Source organism: Pinus tabuliformis, chromosome J (assembly GCF_031772625.1).
Source record: "Pinus tabuliformis cultivar Carrire ecotype Pingquan chromosome J, CPIR1, whole genome shotgun sequence".
Classification (NCBI taxonomy): Eukaryota; Viridiplantae; Streptophyta; class Pinopsida; order Pinales; family Pinaceae; genus Pinus; species Pinus tabuliformis.
Genome location: NC_142295.1, coordinates 1,423,432,251 through 1,423,452,899, shown reverse-complemented (window position 1 = coordinate 1,423,452,899; position 20,649 = coordinate 1,423,432,251). Strand labels below are relative to the sequence as shown.

At 31.9% G+C, this 20,649-nt stretch overlaps 1 protein-coding gene and 1 pseudogene across 1 annotated transcript; both read left to right on the top strand.

Annotated features, from left to right (window-relative positions):
• Positions 1–337: 337 nt before the first annotated feature.
• On the top strand, positions 338–823 carry LOC149232689 (serine carboxypeptidase-like 34 pseudogene; annotated as a pseudogene).
• On the top strand, positions 443–14,564 carry LOC149232688 (serine carboxypeptidase-like 35). The gene is made up of 10 exons (XM_089376549.1): positions 443–605; positions 738–844; positions 6,477–6,572; positions 6,670–6,762; positions 13,025–13,113; positions 13,214–13,453; positions 13,588–13,724; positions 13,941–14,036; positions 14,213–14,318; positions 14,412–14,564. Exons 3-10 carry the CDS (start codon positions 6,485–6,487, stop codon positions 14,562–14,564), a joined length of 1,002 nt encoding a protein of 333 aa, XP_089232675.1. The 5' UTR covers positions 443–605; positions 738–844; positions 6,477–6,484.
• Positions 14,565–20,649: the final 6,085 nt, after the last annotated feature.

Genomic DNA, 20,649 nt, shown 5'->3' with positions numbered 1-20,649 from the left:
ACAAAAAAATATATATAATTATTTTTGAATGTTTAACCCAAAATTAAACCTAATAGGATAAGATTATATATATATATATATATATACAAATTATATTAAGTCTAAATAGCAGGCAAAATATCACTATTGACAGCGTTTCTCGAGGGATTGTGACTGAGTGGGTTATCTGAACCTACTCGTAAAAGTTCCATGGGCAACGAGTGGGCACTGTGGATCTGACGTTGCTGTAACGGTCACCCCCGTATCCGGATCTGGTTTCCCTTGCGTTATAAATAAGCCTCACTTCCCATCCCTTCTCACTCCCATCTGCCTCGCAGTTTTTTGGTTTGTTGCAGTCATGGCGCTGGTCGTTTCTTATTCGTCTTCCCGTCAATGGGTATGCATTTTGGCTCTGGCTTTGCTGTTCTGGCAGTGTGCGGGCAATAATGGCGGACAAGCAGAAGCCGACAGAGTTGTTAATCTTCCTGGGCAGCCGCCGGTGGATTTCGCTCAATATGCGGGATATGTGACCGTCAACCAAGAGAGAGGCAGGGCACTGTTTTATTGGTTCTTTGAAGCCACTCAAAACGCGTCGCAAAAGCCTCTTGTTCTCTGGCTCACTGGAGGTATATTAATAACTCTCTTTAGATATATATAGATAGAGATATATAATGCATTTTGCTCGTGTGTTAATGGCAACATAGTAAGAATAGTCACGAAGTAACGGCCTGTGTTGTATATATAACATTGAAATTCAGGACCAGGCTGTTCATCAGTCGGGGGCGGAGAGGCACTGGAATTGGGGCCATTTTTGGTAGAGAAGAATACATCGAGCTTCGCCTAAACGAGTATTCTTGGAATAAAGGTTATTTATCCTTCTCTTCCAATTACTTACAGTACTGGTCAGGGACTTAACTTTCGGCCTTACGCTACTGACCAGAGTGCTGGTTATAACTTGCATGCGTGCTTCCAAGCAATTTCTGAATGAGACTTTGTTATAGCAGCAGCCCAGCATAGTAACACTTTTCACATAGCAAATCATTTTTTTATTATTACCTTTTTTTTAAAGCTTTTATATTGAAAGAAAGATGATAGTTAATATTTAATATATACTTTATTTTTCTTACAAAACATATAAAAGATGGTGTGATGGTGTGTATTTATTAGGATATTATTTCATAGGAAGAAACCTCATTCTTTGGTTATTATATAAAAATATTAATAAATAAATAAAAATTTAATATTTATAAATAAAAAATTTTAACATTTAATTATATAAAGTAGTAAAAATTTTATATATCTATATATATATATATAAAATGTGAAGTTTGGGGCTGCAGTGTATCTAGAGAGTTGTAAAGAAAGATTGAGATGATCTAAAAGCAATTCATAACCTAACCTATAACCTCAAAATCAAGGGAAAGATTCTCAATCCTATCCTGGTGATCGAAGTTGCCCTGTTCCCCATTGAAAGTGCCACTATATTTTGATAGCTGATGTATAGGAAAAAGCTTGACAATATGGAATCCAAGAGGCTCCCAAAAATTGCTTCTAATTTAGTCAAAATCCCCACCTGTGCCTCAAGAGAGGATGGCATGAGGATGCTCAGTTTTGGCTCAACCTTTAGGGGATTAAGTGGCATCAGAAGCAGTCCTGGCTCAACCTTTGCGGGATTAAAGAGGATATCATCATGGGAAGCAAGGACAATAACAAATATACTATTACCTCCAAGATGTGTGATGCTAAGGAGCTGGAGGGTAAAAGGAAGCTAAGGTACTATAAGGAGGTGATCAACCCCACCCTTGATAACTAGAATTATCTCTCTATGTTGACTAGCACTAAGAAGAATAAGGAGGTGATCAACCCCACCCTTGATAACCACAATTATCTCTTTATGTTGACTAGCACTAAGAAGAAAATGCTAGGATTAAAACTAACTCTCATGAGCTTTAGAGCTTCCGAGTGAGACCGAAAGGATGTTTACTCCCAAGACTCCCTGGGACTATAGAAATTGTTAGATTTGTCATACTAAGAAGGTGGAAGATGATAATCACTTGCTTTTAGATTGTCCGACTCTTTCACACATCCACTCTCAATTCCCTATCACCAGCCACACCTCTAATCTTCTTGACTTATTAAGCAACCCAGAAGGTGGATGATGAAAATCACTTCCTTTAGACTATCTGGCTCTTTCACACATCCACTCTCAATTCCCTATCACTAGCCACACCTCCAATCTTCTTGACTTATTAAGCGAGCCCAACTATAGTGATCTTTGAATGCTTCTTTCCCTATTGCTTGATCACAGAAACAAGATTTTGAAGAATACAATTAGACTCTCTTTTCTTGAAGCCCCATAGACCACATTAGTCTTAGTGGACGTTAATCATCCTCATCATATATATATATATATATATCTTTATTTAACAAATATACTTTTTTTTTTCTAATATAAATACGAAGTTGAGACAAACTATTTTTAAAATGTTAATAAAATTTAATGTTAATTATAATGCGTAATTTCACAAATGTTTAATATGAAGATGAGACAAATTATTTAAAAAATATTAACAAAATTTTAATGTTAATTATAATTAAAATATTTTAAAATTAATTTGATCTCTATCTCATTTATTTCTATAATTAGTTAAAAAATTCTTATATCTAATTCATATATGATATAGTGACACTTTTAAGTATGATATTTTTGGTAGATATTTTTTTTAATATGGAGTTGATACATAGACATTTAAACATATACAAATATATATAATAAAAAAAATCGAATATAAATATTAAATAAAATATTTAAATATGTTTTTTTGGTAAAATTTTTCAATATTGATCATTTATCTACTTATTTATATATACAAAATAATGCTTCGACATTGAATCCCTTTTTAGAGTGCTAAATATAAGAAAGGATTTCATCTTCATAGATTTGATCACTTTTAATTCATGATATTACTAATATGTGTGCAATTAAGAGATAACTATATTAATTTATTACATAAAAGATAAGATATGAAGAAAATGTGTAATTTCTTCTCTGTTAAATATGGAATTGAAACATGATATCTAAAAATATATTAATAACCAATAACATACTTCAATATTATTTATAAATAAAATATCTCATTATCTACACTTATATATATATATATATATATATATATATATATATATATATATGTATGTATAATTCATTTTTTTATTTAACATAAATTTAAAAATATTATCTAGATATATATCTGATGATGATGATGATGATGATGATGATGATGATGATGATGATGATGACGACGATGACGACGACGACGACGACGACGACGGTTAATGTCCGCTGAGACCAAACTTTGGTCTATCGGACCTAAAGAAACAAGTTATTTAGTTTTATTTAAGATTTTATTCTTATGCTCAAAAAGCTTGGAGAGAAGCCTCCCAAGCTCACTATAATTTTGACATCGTAAAAGGCTAGGGAGGTCAGTGTTGCGACAAAGATTATGAAACTAAGATCTAATGTGGTTGTACGTGGGGGACTCTAAGAGGAAGTGGTTTTCATCCTCGATGTTCCTATTCTCACAAAGATGGCAGATCCTTTCCATCCATGGTGTTTTAGGAACTGCCCAACGACTTGTTTCACTATGGAGCTCACGAGAGTTCGTTCTAATCTTCGCTATATTAATTTTCTTCTTTGAGCTAGTTAAAACAGAGAGATACTTTTGATATTATAGGGTGGGGTTGATGACCTTCTTATAATAACTTAATTTTCTTTTAGCTTCTAAATCTTTCTCACACCACATTTTTTCTTTGAACTTAGAAGTAACAATATTTTTAATGTTATTAATGTTTTGCAATGCATCATTCTCATTGATCTCCCAATGGTTTAACTAGGCCCTCGTGTCTTTATACCATCCCCATTTCAGCCTTACGTGGTTTTGGCTGGAATTTAAAGCTAGCTTAGGAAGTCTGTGATCTCCTATGTTATTGAGCTTGTGCTTGTATAACAGAAGCCTAGTCATAGCTAGGCTCTCGGTAGGGAGAAATACCTACTTCTATAAGGAGAATAGGATAGGGTATATTGCTTTTAATTTTCAGGTTATACATTATAAAGAACTTCTGGATTTGCTCAATCTTTCTCCAGGATTCTCTAGAGATGCTGCAACCCCAAACCTCACATCCATATAAGATAACAGGAGTGACTAAAGTTTCAAAGAGGAACTTCTTTTTATCCCACATTACGAGGTTTGTCGTTTTACAATTATTTTCAAGACCAAAGTAAGCTTTCCACCCCCCATTAATCTGTTTCTCAATGCTATAGTTCCAATTGAGCTTGTGATGAATATCAATTCCTAGGTAGTTGTAAGAATACACTTCCCCCAAGTTATTATTTTCATACATAAAATTAGCGTAGGTGTCCTTCTTGGATTTGATGATCATAACTTTTGTTTTGTTAGTGTTAACAGTCATACCCATGGTAGAGAAAAAATCCTTAAGAAGCCTAAGTTTCTTATCAAGATCAGATGGACACCTTGCAAGGAGAACGATATCGTCAGCATAGAGAAGAAGGATGACGACTATCCTAGCTAAGATCGTGCTAGCACATCCTGCTTCGTCTAAATAATCTTCGAGCTTGTCAATGTAAATGCCAAATAGGGTAGGGGAGAGGGGGCAACCTTGTTTAACTCCGATATTACACTTAATATCCTTTGACCAACCCTCATTGCTCTTTAACTTGGCCATTACATTCTCGTATAACCTTATAGCAGCAGCTCTCAACTCGAAAGGAACCTTTAACTCTTCTAATATTTTCCAAAGGTTGTTTCTAGGAACCATATCGAAAGCCTTTCTAAAGTCCACGAAGCAACAAAAGGGATTGGATTTATCATTACGACATTCATCCACAATGATCCGAAGCGTAACGAGGTGGTCTGTTGTTGAGTGATGCCTTCTAAAACCTGCTTGGCCTTTAGCCCGCTTACCTCACTTTCAAGCCATATGCTCAACTTCTTTTCCTAAATACTACCATATAACTTCGCTAAAAGAGGGTTGATCATAATTGTCTGATAATTAGAGGGGTTATTTGTATCCCCACTTTTAAAAATAGGGATAATGAGGCTATGAGTCCATAGTTTAGGGAACCCTTGCTTGACTACTTGATTGAAAAGCTTGTGGATGTGGGGGATGAGGACATGCCTCCAATTTTTAAGATTTCTGCCTGGTAACCTTCAATGTACTTAGCTTTCCCATTAGCGAGGCGTTTAACCCCAAAATCAATGTTTTCTAGAGAGAAAACTACTTTCGTTGTGGGCAGGGTTTCAAAGTTATCCATGACATTTGGAGATTCATAAAGCTTTTTAAGATAGGAATTCCAATCGTGTAAAGCAATTTTATTATTATCTTTAGTTTTCCTAGTGAGAATCTGCCTCCAAAATTTCTTAGCAGCTACCTTAGAGAGGTGTATGAGATTCTCTTGTCTTTTACGAATGTACTGCCTCTTTTTCCTTTTAGTTAGGGCTATATTAAATTTAAATTTATTATGTATAAAAAAATAAAAAAATTTAAGTCAAAATTTCTTTTAAATTGGAGAAAATTGTACTTAAAAAAAAAAATTCTTTTTATAAATAAATATGAAGTTAACATCAATCTATCTTATTTTTTTTTAAATTCTAATATTTAATAAATAATTTTAATATAATTATATTTTTCTATAATTAATTATTAATTATAATTTTATTAAGATTTTTTTGTATCACTATTCACAATATATATTTATTTATAGCTTTACTACCTAAAAACATGATTATAAAAGTTTTAAATAGCTTTATTAACTGAAAATTTATTATAAAAGTTTAAAAAAATTAAATTTTCTTTCGCTTTATTTTAAAGGTTTGATTTTATTATAAATTTTATATTTTATTATTAATATTATTATATTGAAAATCATTAATATCAACATTGATTAAAGACCCTGTTGAAATAATAACTAAAATGATTACATTGTAATTGGGTTTTAGCATATGAACTTTCTATTTGAAGGGCAGATGCAAGTATTACAAGAACGGAAGGTTATTTGATATCTGTTGGCTACTATTGCTGCGTTGAAACAAATTTTTTGGTTTTAAAACATGATTTTAAAATGATTCGAAGGGAGGCTTATTTGATATCTAGTTGTTATTATTCCTGTCTTGATTCAGGATTAGATTAGAGTTTTGTTCTTATTTTTAAAGCTCGTTTTCATTTAATTATAAAATAATATAGATTGATTTAAAAATACTTGGCAAAAGTCTTTCCATTATCATTCACAAATAAATTATTTTTATAACCCAATTTTCTCTAAATAATAATATATATGAACTTACACTCTGATACACTTTAACTTTAAGTTTGCAAACACTTTGATACATTCAAATATAAAAATCAAAAGAACATATTTAAATGCGAGACGTGTGAATTGGTCGAAAGCCTCACACGTTTTTCGATATGGTATTCCTCAGAGGCAAACATGTTATTCTTGGAGTCACCTGTTGGAGTTGGCTTTTCGTATACAAATACATCCTCCCAATTGAAGAATCGAGGGGACACAATTACAGGTAACACTTTGAGCGTTCATGCTGCTTTCATTTCACATGAAGATTTTGAGTCGTAGGTGATAAGCATAGTACGTGTATACTCGACTTGAACTTGCAGCGGAGGACAATTACGTGTTTTTGCTAAATTGGTTGGAAAGGTTTCCAGCGTACAAGTCTCGAGAGTTTTACATCACAGGAGAGAGTTACGGAGGTAATTTGGCATACGACTTTTTTCTTTAAGAGAATTTGAATTATAAATTTTCGTATATTTATATTTTAATGTGTTAATATAGATTTATGTTTTATACAGCTTAACATTGACGAGAGGAGATGTGAGAGTGTGTATAAGTGAGTTTAAATAATAAAATATTAGCTAAATATTAATTAAATAATAACAAGATCTTATATTTAGTATTTTCTATTTAGTTATTGAATTTTGAAAGGTATAAAATAATTGACACATTTGAATAAGGGCTATATTGTAAATATTCTTGGTTAGTTTAAGTATAGTTAAGTTAGCGTCAAAGACATACATGAATGGGCAAACAAAGTGTTATTGAGGAGTCCTACAACACTGCTAATGACCTAGGACTAAGAATCATACCTCTAACAAGTAGAGTGGTGTGGATCAGAAATAGTACCTCTAACCATAGTTACCAAGTTCGAATTCGAATTCGAATTCGAATTCGATTCGATACGATAAAAATTCGAACGAAAAAAATTCAATTCGCAAAAAATTCGATAATAGACATCATAAAAATAGTTTTTTTTATTAAAGTTTTCTCAATTTATTTTGAATTATGAATATTTTTTATTAATTTTAAATAATATAACAATCTTAGAAATAAAATTATCTAAAAAATTTACTATTCCTTTTTTCTCTCCAAAACATCAATCCCTCCATAAATAAAACCTAATTACTTAAAATTAAATTTCGGTTTCCAAGATTGAAAAAAAAAAAAAAATTCTAATATCAATTTTACCTTCTATTTTGTTCTGTCTTTTTAACTTTTTATTTTTCTTCTTTATATATGCCAACTCTACTTATTTCTATTCATAGAATCTTATAACAGTGAAAGAATAAGATACTTTCACTTATTTTCTGTTTTTTTCCTAAATAAAAAATTGAAAAAATAGATTTTTCTTAATTTCACTGATATTTTCCATTTTTGTTTTCTCTATCCGAGCAAGGGAAATTAGAAATGTTCTCTAATAGTTGGAAATACTACTACGAGGCTCATCTAATACCAAGCCCATCCAAGTCACTTCAACTACGAGGCTCATCTAATACCAAGCCCATCCACGTCACTTCTATCCGAGCAAGGGAAATTAGAAATGTTCTCTAATAGTTGGAAATACTACTACGAGGCTCACTAATACCAAGCCCATCCACGTCACTTCAACAACGAGGCTCATCTAATACCAAGCCCATCCACGTCACTTCTATTATAGAAACCAATCACCGAACCGAACCGAATTTAACCGTATTAATCACCGAACCGAATCGAACTGCCGAATATTCGAATTTTTCAAGCCGATTCGGCCGAATTTGGTAACTATGCCTCTAACAACTAGAGTGATCTAGAAAAAACAACAATAACTAGAAACAAATAATATTGATGCACTAGTATTGGACAAAATCCATTGGTAAATATATTTTTAATATAAAAATATATAATATTTAAATGATAACTAAAAATAAATATAAAAGATATATAATATATATATATATATATATGATAAATAAAAATAAATACAAAATATAATAATGATGACAGCATCCAAAAAATAATCCAAAAACATTTAGTCGAAAAGAAGAATTGTACTAAAAAACAAATATGAACAATTTATCCAATAAATATTTCTTTGGATAAAATATATAAACTTTTCGTTGATTAAATAGTGTAATTCATGGTAAAAGGCCTTAGAAGAAAAGAATATTCTCCACCCACACGGATTTGTTCGTTTACAAGTATAAAATTCCAACAGGGAATTCATGGTAAAAGGCCTTAGAAGGAAAGAATATTCTCCACCCACACGGATTTGTTCGTTTACAAGTATAAAATTCCAACGTGGTAGCATTAGAGACAAAAGAAAGGTTATGGTGGATGTTTTGTGCAAATTAAATTGTATTTATAAGGTTATTATATTTTTCAAAGCTATTTTAAGTTATTTAAATTTTAGGGAAATAATATTCTCCACCCATACGGATTTGTTTGTTTACAAGTATAATATTCCAACGCAGTAGCATTGGAGAGAAAAATATTATGGTGGATGTTTTGTGCAAATTAAATTGTATTTATAAGGTTATTATATTTTTCAAAGTTATTTTAAGTTATTTAAATTTTAGATATTATTTTTGGGATTCAACTGCGTTAAGTAAGTCATTCATCTATAGACCATTTCCATGAGAGGTCATTCATCTATAGACCATTTCCATGAGAGGTAGTCGTAACTGGTTGTCACTGACTGATTTCTCATGATTTTTGAATAGTCCATTTAGCACTATGACCATGTCCATGAGAGGTAGTCATAACTGGTCGTAACACTTTTGGGGCTTGCACCCGGTAACCAGGACTTCCCGGGAGGTCACCCATCCCAAATCACCTCTAGTTGAAGCGCACATAACTGTGGAGTTTTCCCCACAATCAAGCACACTTAGCTTGCTACCCCATTTGCAAAACCTTAGCAAGTATTGTGCCTCATCTATGACCATTTCCATGAGAGGCAGTCGTACTGACTGATTTCTCAAAAATAGCACTCATTGAATGAGGTGATGCTCGCAGGGGTGAAGAAGTGGGATTGAAACTAATGAAATGAATCACATAGCGTCAATCATCACTTCTGGGGCTTACACCCAGTAACTAGGACTTCCAGGGAGGTCACCCATCCCAAATCGCCTCTGGCTCAAGCGTGCTTAACTATGGATTTTTCCCCACAATCAAGCCCACTTAGCTTGCTACCCGATTTGCAAAACCTTAGCAAGTATTGTGCCTCATGAACCATTCAAGTAGAGATCCCTTCACTCTTTTGAATTTAAGTATTGGGGGGTTTTTGTAGTGCATTATATTAGATATCAGTTTTGGGATTCAACTGCGTTAGGTAAATCATTCATCTATGACCATTTCCATGAGAGGTAGTCATAACTGACTGATTTCTCATGATTTTTGAATAGTCCACTTAGCACTCATTGCATCACGTGATGCTCACAGGGGTGAAGAAGTGGGATTGAAACTAGTGAAATGAATCACATAGCGTCAATCATCACTTCCGGGGCTTGCACCTCGTAACCATGACTTCCCGGGAAGTCACCCATCCCAAATCACATTTGGCTCAAACATGCTTAACTGTGGAGTTTGAAAATTAAAAAAAGTTTTAGGAAAAAAGTTCACAATGATTTTGGGTCTGTAATAAATGTATTTAAAAAATAATTATATTATTCAAAAGTATTAAAATTTATAAATATTTTAAAATAAAAATTAAATAAAATAACCCAAATGTATTGTTAAATTTTAGTATTGAATAATTTTCACCTAAATTTTTTCTATTTTTCCTTTTTATATTACATTAAAAATATTCACATTAAAACTGGATAACTGCGGCTTAATCAGAGGGTGGAGTTCGATAGTGTCCATGGCCACGCGACATGCATGGACCTGTCACCTATTTTCATTAGTCAGCCGACTTGGACGCGCCTGCGACCAAATGGTTTCTCAACTCGTGTAATCAAACTCTTTACCAACATAGCCTTTGAGAGGTGAGCACGGGTGGGTTTGAAAAAACGATAAAGATGGATAATTATTTATTAGAAAAATTAGAGGATCATGATGGATAGACCAGAGAAATTGAAGCAGCGTGATGGACACACAAGGCGTGAGCTTGAAGCATAATACCTATGGTGGACTTCAGGGCATGCATTTGAAAATGACAGTTATTAAATTAAATTTCATTATTTAATTTACAAAAGCCAACATTACTTATATATATAATGGAGCTCTGAGAAATGTTTATCATAATGGAGCTCTGAGAAATGTTTATCATAAATATTATATATATAGTTATTTATGTATAATAAATCTTTTTAAAATGGTAATTATTTTATTTCCTTGACCATTTCCCATCCCTATTATCACTTCTAACCCCAATTAACTCGGGTGGAAGTCATTCAAAAGATTGATTTTCCATGCAGTAAGAAAGAAATCCAATCATTCAATGGTAAGATGAATTTCTTACGTGGCTTTGTGTTTAATTTTGCAAAACATTTAAGGGAAATCACTAACATGCTCAAAAAAGATAGTGTAGTGAAATGAACCGAGGAAGCAATTAAGTTCTTTATCAACGTATTATATCAAATTATCAATCCTGTAAAATATCATAATAATAAAACATTTAGGGATTTTCTTAATGTACTTTTAAATTTTAATAAGATAAAGTTATAAATTTTTTTATTAAAAATGAAAAGAAAAAATATTATATAAATAACAAGAGTAGTTATTTTTAATTTTAAAAAATTTGAAAGGAAAATTGCAATTATTAAAATTAAATAAAATATTCTAATTCACTTCAAAAACTGCAATTTCTATGTCAAAAACCTTTATGAAGTGTCTAACTCTAACAATACCAATTTGAATGCCCTATAAAGAATGTTATATTTAGCTAGAAGACATTCATTTTGAGCTTATGTAGCTATCTAATAGGAAAGATGAGAAGATTGAAGGCTATAAAAATCTAATTATAAAATGAGAGACTTGTCCTCACCCCTCACATGTACAAGCTCTTCAATTTCCCATTGAAGCAATACTTCTCTAAGTTGTGGATGCAACTCCTCATTGTGCCTCTGTTTAAAGGTGGAGATAAAAGATTTCCATCCAATTATAGGACCATTATGGTTAGCTACATTTTAGCCAAGTGGTATAAAATTATTTTGGAAAAGAAGATTAGCCTATGGCTACAAAGCCATGGTAAAAGAGTTAAAGGCCAAGCTAGGTTTAGGAGATGTCATTTGAATATAGACCACCTTGTTAGTCTTAGATTCATCACAAAGGAATGTCCTAATAATAGTATTTCAATCTCTTATGTTGTTTCATTGACTTAAGTAAAGCTTTTGGCATTGTTCCTAGGAAAAAAATATGGAAGTTGGTGGAAGAGATAATGGTCATTGTACAATTGAGGGTTGTTGTGACTAGGTTGTATGACAATGTTAAGTGTTTAGTAACACATAGAATTGGTAGAAAGAAAGTAAATGCAATATTGGAGTCAAGAAAATGTGCCCATTATCCCCTACCTTTTTTGGCATTTTATCAGTCATGACTATATTGTTATCCAGGGAAAATTTTAGGGTCTAATATTCACTTGAGCTGATTTTCCATGCTTTTTCAAAAAAAAATTCACTAATTTACATTTTTTCCAAAAATGATACCCAAAATATTATAGGATAAAATTGTTTTACTTTAAAAATAGCCAAAAATAATTTAGAGAGTGTATATAAAATCATTATAAATTTAAATAATTTCACTTGCTAAACATTTTATAATAGAATATTAGGGATTAGCAAGATTTTCCCATGTTTTTAAACTTTCAACCTTAATTTTTTCCCTGTTGTTTTATTTTTCTCTAGAACAAATATGGCTATTAATACTAAAAAAAAAGAAGAAATTCATCATGATTAAAATCAAAATGATCATATATGATACTTTCATATATGAAAATAACAACATAAATATGTTCTTTCATACAAATATCTTGGAATCCATATCTACCACAAACTCAAGTAGAATTATAACATTGAGAAAATGATATATAGAGAATTGGAAACTTATCATAAGCTCGAAAATAATCCTAAGAAAACAAATCTTTTAAATGCTGGATAAAAAATATTCACCTTTGGACTCTCATTACTCCTATTATCTTATATAAATGTGAGATAAAATACATCAAAATAATTTATAACCTACAATGTGAAGATTAAAAGATATATTCCCTATTACCTCTCCTAATTAAGAAAGTCTTTCCTTATTGAAAACATAACTATGACTAAACATATTATTTATAAGAAAAAATCAAACAACCTAAAAACCAATAATTTGTGTAAAATTACTTTTTAACTTTAATAAAAATACCACCTAAATTTCCATATTATTAAATAAAAAAATCTCATATATAAATACACATTAATTTTAATATTTTTAATTTTGGTAAAATATCTTCCAGCATTACCATATATATCTCACAATGCAAAGAGCATCAATGATCTCAACTTTAATTTATTTGAAAAGAGTTCCAAGTATATAAATATTGAATATAACAATTACATGATGAGTTTGAAAGTTAGCTAATAAGATGGATTTTCTGGCATTGTGATTCTGTATCAGGACATTTTGTCCTGCGATATAAATATTGAATATAACAATTACATGATGAGTTTGAAAGTTAGCTAATAAGATGGATTTTCTGGCATTGTGATTCTGTATCAGGACATTTTGTCCCGCAGCTCGCAGAGGTGATATTTGATCGCAACAACTGCACAAACAAGGACAACGTCATTAATCTCAAAGGCTTCATGGTAAACATCTCAGCTTTAAGACTTTCAACATTGTTTTTCTTCGCGATCAATCTCTTCAACTAATTCTCTGATCAAAATTTCCTGTAACTCGGTATTGTAGGTAGGAAATGCAGTGATAGATAATGATCATGACACCAATGGTATGGTAGACTATGCATGGAGTCACGCAGTTATTTCAGACGAAGATTACCACAGCCTAAAGAACTCGTGCAATTCAAAGACTGGCAACCAGACATTGTGCGATAATGGATTGTCTGCAGCGTACGCCGATATCAACGTTTACGATTTGTACACGTCTGTCTGTTTGCAGCAGCAATCCTCAAATTTCCTTCCAAAACATGTACGTAACACACGGCTTTTCATTACATTTCTGTGGTAAGGATGAAGGTCCTTCATTGTTCATGCTTCACTTAATTCATTGCCACTTCTCATCTAATTATATGCATGCATGCATGGTGATTTTCTTCAACGTAGGCGCTGTGGCCTAAGTTACCTTATGGTTATGATCCCTGCGGCGAAGTATATGTAGGCGTATATTTCAACAGAGCTGATGTGCAGAAAGCGTTGCATGCAAATACAACCCAAATTCCTTACCCGTGGGTACTCTGCAGGTAACAATAGAATTGTCGTTTCTAATAAAAACAATTTTAAATATATAAATAAAGTAATACACTATATTTTCAAAAACGATATAATTATAATACTTATAATAATATATAATAAAATAAATCTAATATTAAACAGTAATTACTTTATATGCTAGTGTTCTTCATACTTGTTATTATTATAACTTTCATTCTAATGGAATTTTCTTCATACATATACAGTGACGTAGTTTACGAAAACTGGAATGACTCTGCTTCCTCTATTCTGCCTATTTTCCGGAAGCTTATCAAGGCTGGTTTAAGAATATGGGTGTATAGGTATGTATTGAACTTTCTGTAGCTTAAGCATTTCTAAAATTAACTGGCAAAAGAGCAATTCTAAAATGGTCAGCGAAATAAATTTTGTGTCTCAAAAAGAAATTCCAATAGAGCTGTGTAACTAAACATTACTCCTCTAAGATATTGACCATTCGATTTGAATAAATCTTTTGCAGTGGTGACACCGACGGGCGTGTTCCTGTAACTTCAACACGGTACAGCTTAAATGCCCTTGGGCTTAAGATAAAAGAAGAATGGAGTGCTTGGTATAACAGCCAGCAGGTAAATACAAGGCACTACCCTTCTGCGAAACTCTAATTTGCCTGCAATATATCTTGCACGGATTTTAACTGTGGTTAAGATGACTGACCACAGGTGGGAGGATGGACCATTGGGTATGAGGGGCTTAGGTTTCTCACGGTCCGAGGAGCAGGACATCAGGTGCCAATGTTCACTCCTAAACCTGCTCTCGCAGTGTTCAAGCATTTCCTCAGTGATTCGCCTCTACCCAAATCAAGTGAACCATAAATAGCCAAACCCACACGAGGGGTTTGCTTCTACTTGCTTTGTGGTCACAATTTCTCGTTTTATGTAGGGACAATATGATAAAATCCCATATCTATTAATAAAACAGAGAATAGAATAAAAGGCTTTCCTTGCCTTGCGCTTCTTAATGATAACAATAATTACAGCGCCAAAAGGAAAATGTTCAATGTTCGTTCACAAAAACTTATGTCTTTCTTTTAAGTACTTCGGTTTGAACTCTAGCGCTCGATACAGGATGCAGCGTAACTTTTATTTGTCAAATCTATAGCATCTGTGTTTCCTAAAATTAGATGCAAAGTTTGAACTCGAAATAAAGTATTACACATTTACATAGTCAAAGGGTCTATGGATTCAATCATAAACTGAGATCTGCCAGTAAATTTCTTTCACTGCAAGTAGGAGTCTTGTTGATATATCCCAGTGGTGGACAATGGTATTTGGTCGCTAAACTCCTATCTATTGATTCGTCCACATTATTAGCATCATGTTGTGATGGAGAGTCCGTCATTTACTTCTTTTTTACAGAGTTTGTTTCGTTCTTTTGCTTATGTTTCTGCAAAGTAGAATTATTGTAAATATGCATTCTTGCAGTATACAAAGTTTTTAATCATGAAGTCAAATAAATATGAAACTTCTCGCTGCTTAGGAACACTCCCTTATTGCATCACAGATATTCAGGATGTAGGGTTCTAGTTGATTATGATGGACATTTTCATGTATTATTTACTCAATATTTTTGGCCAATTGTTATGAGTATCATCTCTGTGGATGATGGCTGATGTTCTACGAATTCTACTATCATAACCAGTGATCTATTCCCTTTGGTTGAATACTCTTTGCTTAGAATATATATATATATATATATATATATATATATATATATATATATATTCTAGTTTATTACGCTCGTAATCCTTAATATGTTGATAGATCTACACACCTACAAGATGGTTGGAGCGGAAAAAAACCCCAATGTTGCATCAATAATTAACATTAAATGTTTTTAATAATAGCGACGTAATTTTAGTAATAGTACTATTTATTGGCAACATATTCATTAATGTGTTTGATGTTATAGATACTTATTGTTGATGTTTGGTTAGAGAAATATTTAATGCTCTATAAATTATGATTATGTCGAAGTCGAAGTTTTTAGTTATTATATAGATATCCCATATTTCATGTTATATGAATGTGAATTATGTTTATGTTTGAGATATTTTATATTATATATATAGATAGATATAAAATGAATGTCGTGTTATGATTTATATATATCAATGTTGGATATTTTTTTGATATGCTTTATGATATATGTATATGTTGGATGTATAGGTTGGATGTATTGTTATGATGTATATTTATGATATATGCATGTTTTTTTTATGATGTATAGATGTACACGATGACTTAGAACTATTATGATGATGATGTTATAGGTTTTTTAATTTTTTCGATGGACTAACCCATTACAAGTGGAAATTTAGAAGGGTTCATGTGGCAATGAAAGTAATTATCTATTCCTAATGCCTAAGGAGCTTGGGAAATGGGAAAAGATTTATGACATGACCTCAAAAGTTAACTTGGGTATATGGGTAAATTTCACTTTTACCTTGTTTTGAATACTTGTAAATTCACCACCAAATTTTCCCTCGGATGGAAAAGAGAGAAAGTTTAGGAGGATGATAATTTAGATGGATTATAAAAGAAGTGGCTTGCTAGGTGATGAGAAAATAGTTTGTGGGACCTAGTATTGTTGATGGAATTGTGTTATGATAATGTAGAGTTGGAAAAACGAGTGTTTGTACCAACAAGGTTTGTATGAATTAAGAGGGTAGGGGTGAACCTGCAACATGAAGAGGTGTTGTAGCTAAGTATGACTCGCTTTATGTACTTATTTCTTTTGGAGTTGTTATCCCATGTTTAGCAAGGGTACGCAATTTTTTTTGAAACAAGACCATGCCATATGTAAGCCCACATATATGCAATCTTATAGCCTTGTAAGTCATGTGGAATGAGGTGTAAAAGTGTGTCATAGTTCCCCCTATGTGAAAAATCATGAATAGTCCTCTTATTCTTATGTGCATGGTGCTTGGTTCTATAGCTCTACTAACACCCCCCTAGTGGGTGGTAACTCCATACCTTGATGGAAATTCCTATGTCTTGGGATAATATTTGGGCATCAAAAAGGTGGATCTATTAGGACACATGGCTTATTGAACACTTGTTTTACTATCCCTATAAAGGTGACCACGCTATGTAAGGTTGGAAACACCCATTTCATCATTGTATTAGTGAACCTACCTTTTATTCCCCACATGGACCATTTTCCTTACGTATCTACACCTCTTTGACCATGTCCATCATTTTTCATCAAAATATCACAATTCACAATGATTTTTCGCTCCACAAGGCATCGTGTTAAATTATCAAATGTAAGGAAGGATGTTCATTGCACTCTCCTAGGTAATCCAAGTCTTCTCCAAGTCAAAGCACCAAAAATTCCTTCTTCAAGGTGTCTTTTGAAGAATTATTTCATCACCAGTGGGGGATGAATTCTCCTATGTCAATTATGGTGATAATTTTGGGTGATGTGGCAATCACTCAAGTGACGTGGAAGTGTTAAAAAAATCCTAGTTTATCAAAGACTTTTGGACCAAGATGAAAGGTATAAGAAAGAAAAAGAATCCTTAAATCATGAAAGCAAGTTAAGGTTGGGACAAAAGAAGGAGCCATCTACATTTTATGTAGCCACTACGGGTCAAAAGTCAATTCCAAGTGAACATTAAACTACTGTTGAAGACATTGGGGCTACTTTGGTTGTCCAATTTTCCTCCAAGTCAATTAAAGCCATAAATATCAAGGTATTGTTGGACATCCAGAGCATATTGACCCCCCGTTCAAGTAACTCCAGTCTCTCCAAGTTGTATGCCAACCTTCTTTAATGGTTTTATAATAATTTAAATCAAATTAGTTTATAATGACTTAGTATCAAAATTTATTATTGACAACAAGTCAACTTATCTTGAAGTTTCTTAGAGATTTGATAAGGAGAAAAAGCGGGAGGGATGTTGAGATCCTCTTTTATAGATAGATATCTCACTCTCCTCCCAAATTATTGTGACTTGCTGAGATCATTTTTCATAATATAATTTCATGAACCTTCATTGTAAACCTCAAAGTATCTTTCCCTTGGCTATTCTACATAATTTCAAAGGAAACATTGTGCTAATTCAATCAAACTATAATGATATTAGCATCGATCCATTGAAAGTAAACTTTGTCACTAGGAAGGAGACATCTAGAGTAATTTTGCCTCACTTCTCCCTTTTTGGTTTGAGGCAAGCATTAAATATCCTTGTTAGGCCATACCCCAGAGGTTCTCAATAAGTTTTTTTTTTATTTTATTTCATTCCAATGTTGATATTATAGTTTAAAGCTTTCCCCTTTGAGGGACCCCTTCTAGTAGGGATTGGTTTCATAAGTTATCTTAATTAGACAAGAAAGTAATTTAACTTCGAAGGTTCTACCTTCTTTCCCTAATCCATAATCACTGAATAACCAACTGAAGAGGGGAATTCGTATTTACCTAATTAAGCCTTAAATCCAACAACAAACACCTTTTCCACAAAATTCAAGTTCTTGTTATTCTATTTATTTATATTATTGAAAAAGCCATAAAAATAAAAAAATTACTGAACAAAAATCTAAAAGATTAAAAATATCAAACATATTTCATCTCAAGTTGGATGCCTTGGGTTTTATGCCTCTCTAGCAACATCTAAAGATAAGACGAGAAAATTGTTATTCTATTTTGTGGATTATTTTTCACTATTATTTTTTGAGGGGTTTTCAAGGTCTTCAAAAATCTATGATAAAATTATAGCCAAATTTTGCAAGGATTTATGAAGCCATAGAATAAGGTTTGAAGGAAATAAGGCTATATCTAACCAAATAAACCCCAATTTTAATTCTGATTGGATTTAACTACATACTCATCTTATTTGGAGGTATTTCCATCTTCCCAAAGTGCTTCAAAGTGCCTAATTTGAGTGGGAGAAGATTCATGATTAACCCTAGGGGATTATTGCTCCAATTTATGCACTTGCTATTTTATATTGTTGTACCTTTACATATCGTTACATGAATTTTTTTGGGAATGTTATTTCACTAATATTTCATATACCAAGTGTAAGCACCCATGAATACTTGATCCTAATGTGTTTTGGCAATCTCAAGTGGCTTCAAAGGCACTACAAACTTGTGTCTTCTATAGAAATTTATCATTTATAGGAGATGAAAGTGCATGATAGTAGTCATTGTGTCCTATTTTAGGGCATACAATCATGAGGGATTTACACAATAATAATATTACTTGGTTTGTGCACCCTTAGCTCAAGTCAGGCCATAAGAGCTAGTACTTATCTGAGGTATTTTATTCTTTCCAAAGTGTTTCTTTGTATTTTACATGTTATTACATATATATCATATTTAACACTTGTGTTCAATTTAATTCCTAACCTTCATATTTCTAGGTTTGATAAGCACTAGTCTACTAACCACCATGGCTGGAGGTAAGTCCTCTTTTATTCCGCATACAAATAGGTTTTTATTTTTTTTATATTGATCCATCTTAACTATGGATTTACAAAGTGTTGAGAGGGATCGAATCCCCTTTCAATCCAAAATAGGTTTTCACCTCAAGAGATTTGATCCCTCTTAACGCTTGGTAGATATGGAGTTAAGATGGATCTAGGCTAATGTTTTAATGAATGGAAATATTTATAATTGTTATATGCATGATATTGTTTCTGAGCTTAAGTTTCTATTTTTTATTTTTATAGTAAGTAATAAAAAATCCAAACAAAATAAATAGGTTTTAATCCAATAATTCGTCTTATCATACTTTTGCATATGAAAACAATAACTTGGAGGAAGTGTCCTCATAGAAATATATCACAATGTTGGAATTATAGCATTGGGATGGAAACAACTAAATAAGTGGACCTTTGGATATGGAACAAGAAATAATATGTCTTTGATATTATTCCTTTTCATGTTATGTTATGGATGCAAAGTTTAAAGTTGTAGTGTCTTTAGAGAGTTATGGAGAATATTTAAACATATTGAAAAAATCATAACATATAATCTCAAAATTATAGGAAATACACCTGATCTTTTCTTCCTCATAAAAGAAAGTCTTTTCCCTTGTTGAAAAGACAACTATGACCATGCATTTAATCTATAACAAGTAGTTAAACAACATGGAAAATGGGAGGTTTCCTAAATTGTTTCAACTCTAGCCAAAACCACCTTTGTCTCAAGAGATGATTTCATAACAATGCATAACCTTGGCTAAACCGTCATGGAATAAAGGAATAGATCATTTTAGAAAATAAGGATAGTATTATTAAAAAATGTGGTGTGACAAAGACATATAGGGAAAAATAAAACTAAAATATTATAAAAAGGTGATTAAGCATAATTTAGAAGACAAAAATTATCTTCATTCTAATGTGTGCAAAGAAGAAATAAAAATCACTAAAATAAATTTCATGAGTTACATAGCAAACTAGGTATTGTTTAATTCCTAAAAAACCTTGTAATAAAAGCTATGGAAGTGTTTATCATCACATTAGTGGCAAGGTTAAATATTAAAACCCATTTCTTTTAAAATATCTAATATATTATAATATTATATTATATTTTCAAAATATTTAACTTTTAATCCATTCCAAATATGGTGATCGTGGAACATTTCTTTTATGCTCTTTTGAGATCAAAAATAAAAGTTTAAAGACTTCCAAATAATCTATTACTTCTCAAGGTTCAATAGACCAATTTGGTTTATGTTCTCAATATCTTCAATAATTTAATAAAGAAATTGATGAATTAATTCTTAGTCTAATTCAAATGTCTATTATATATAAGAATATAAAAAATATTAATACTTAGAGTAGAGACAAGTTTGGTTTATGTTCTCAATATCTTCAATAATTTAATAGGGGAATTGATGAATTAATTCTTAGTCTAATTCAAATGTCTATTGTATATAAGAAAATAAAAA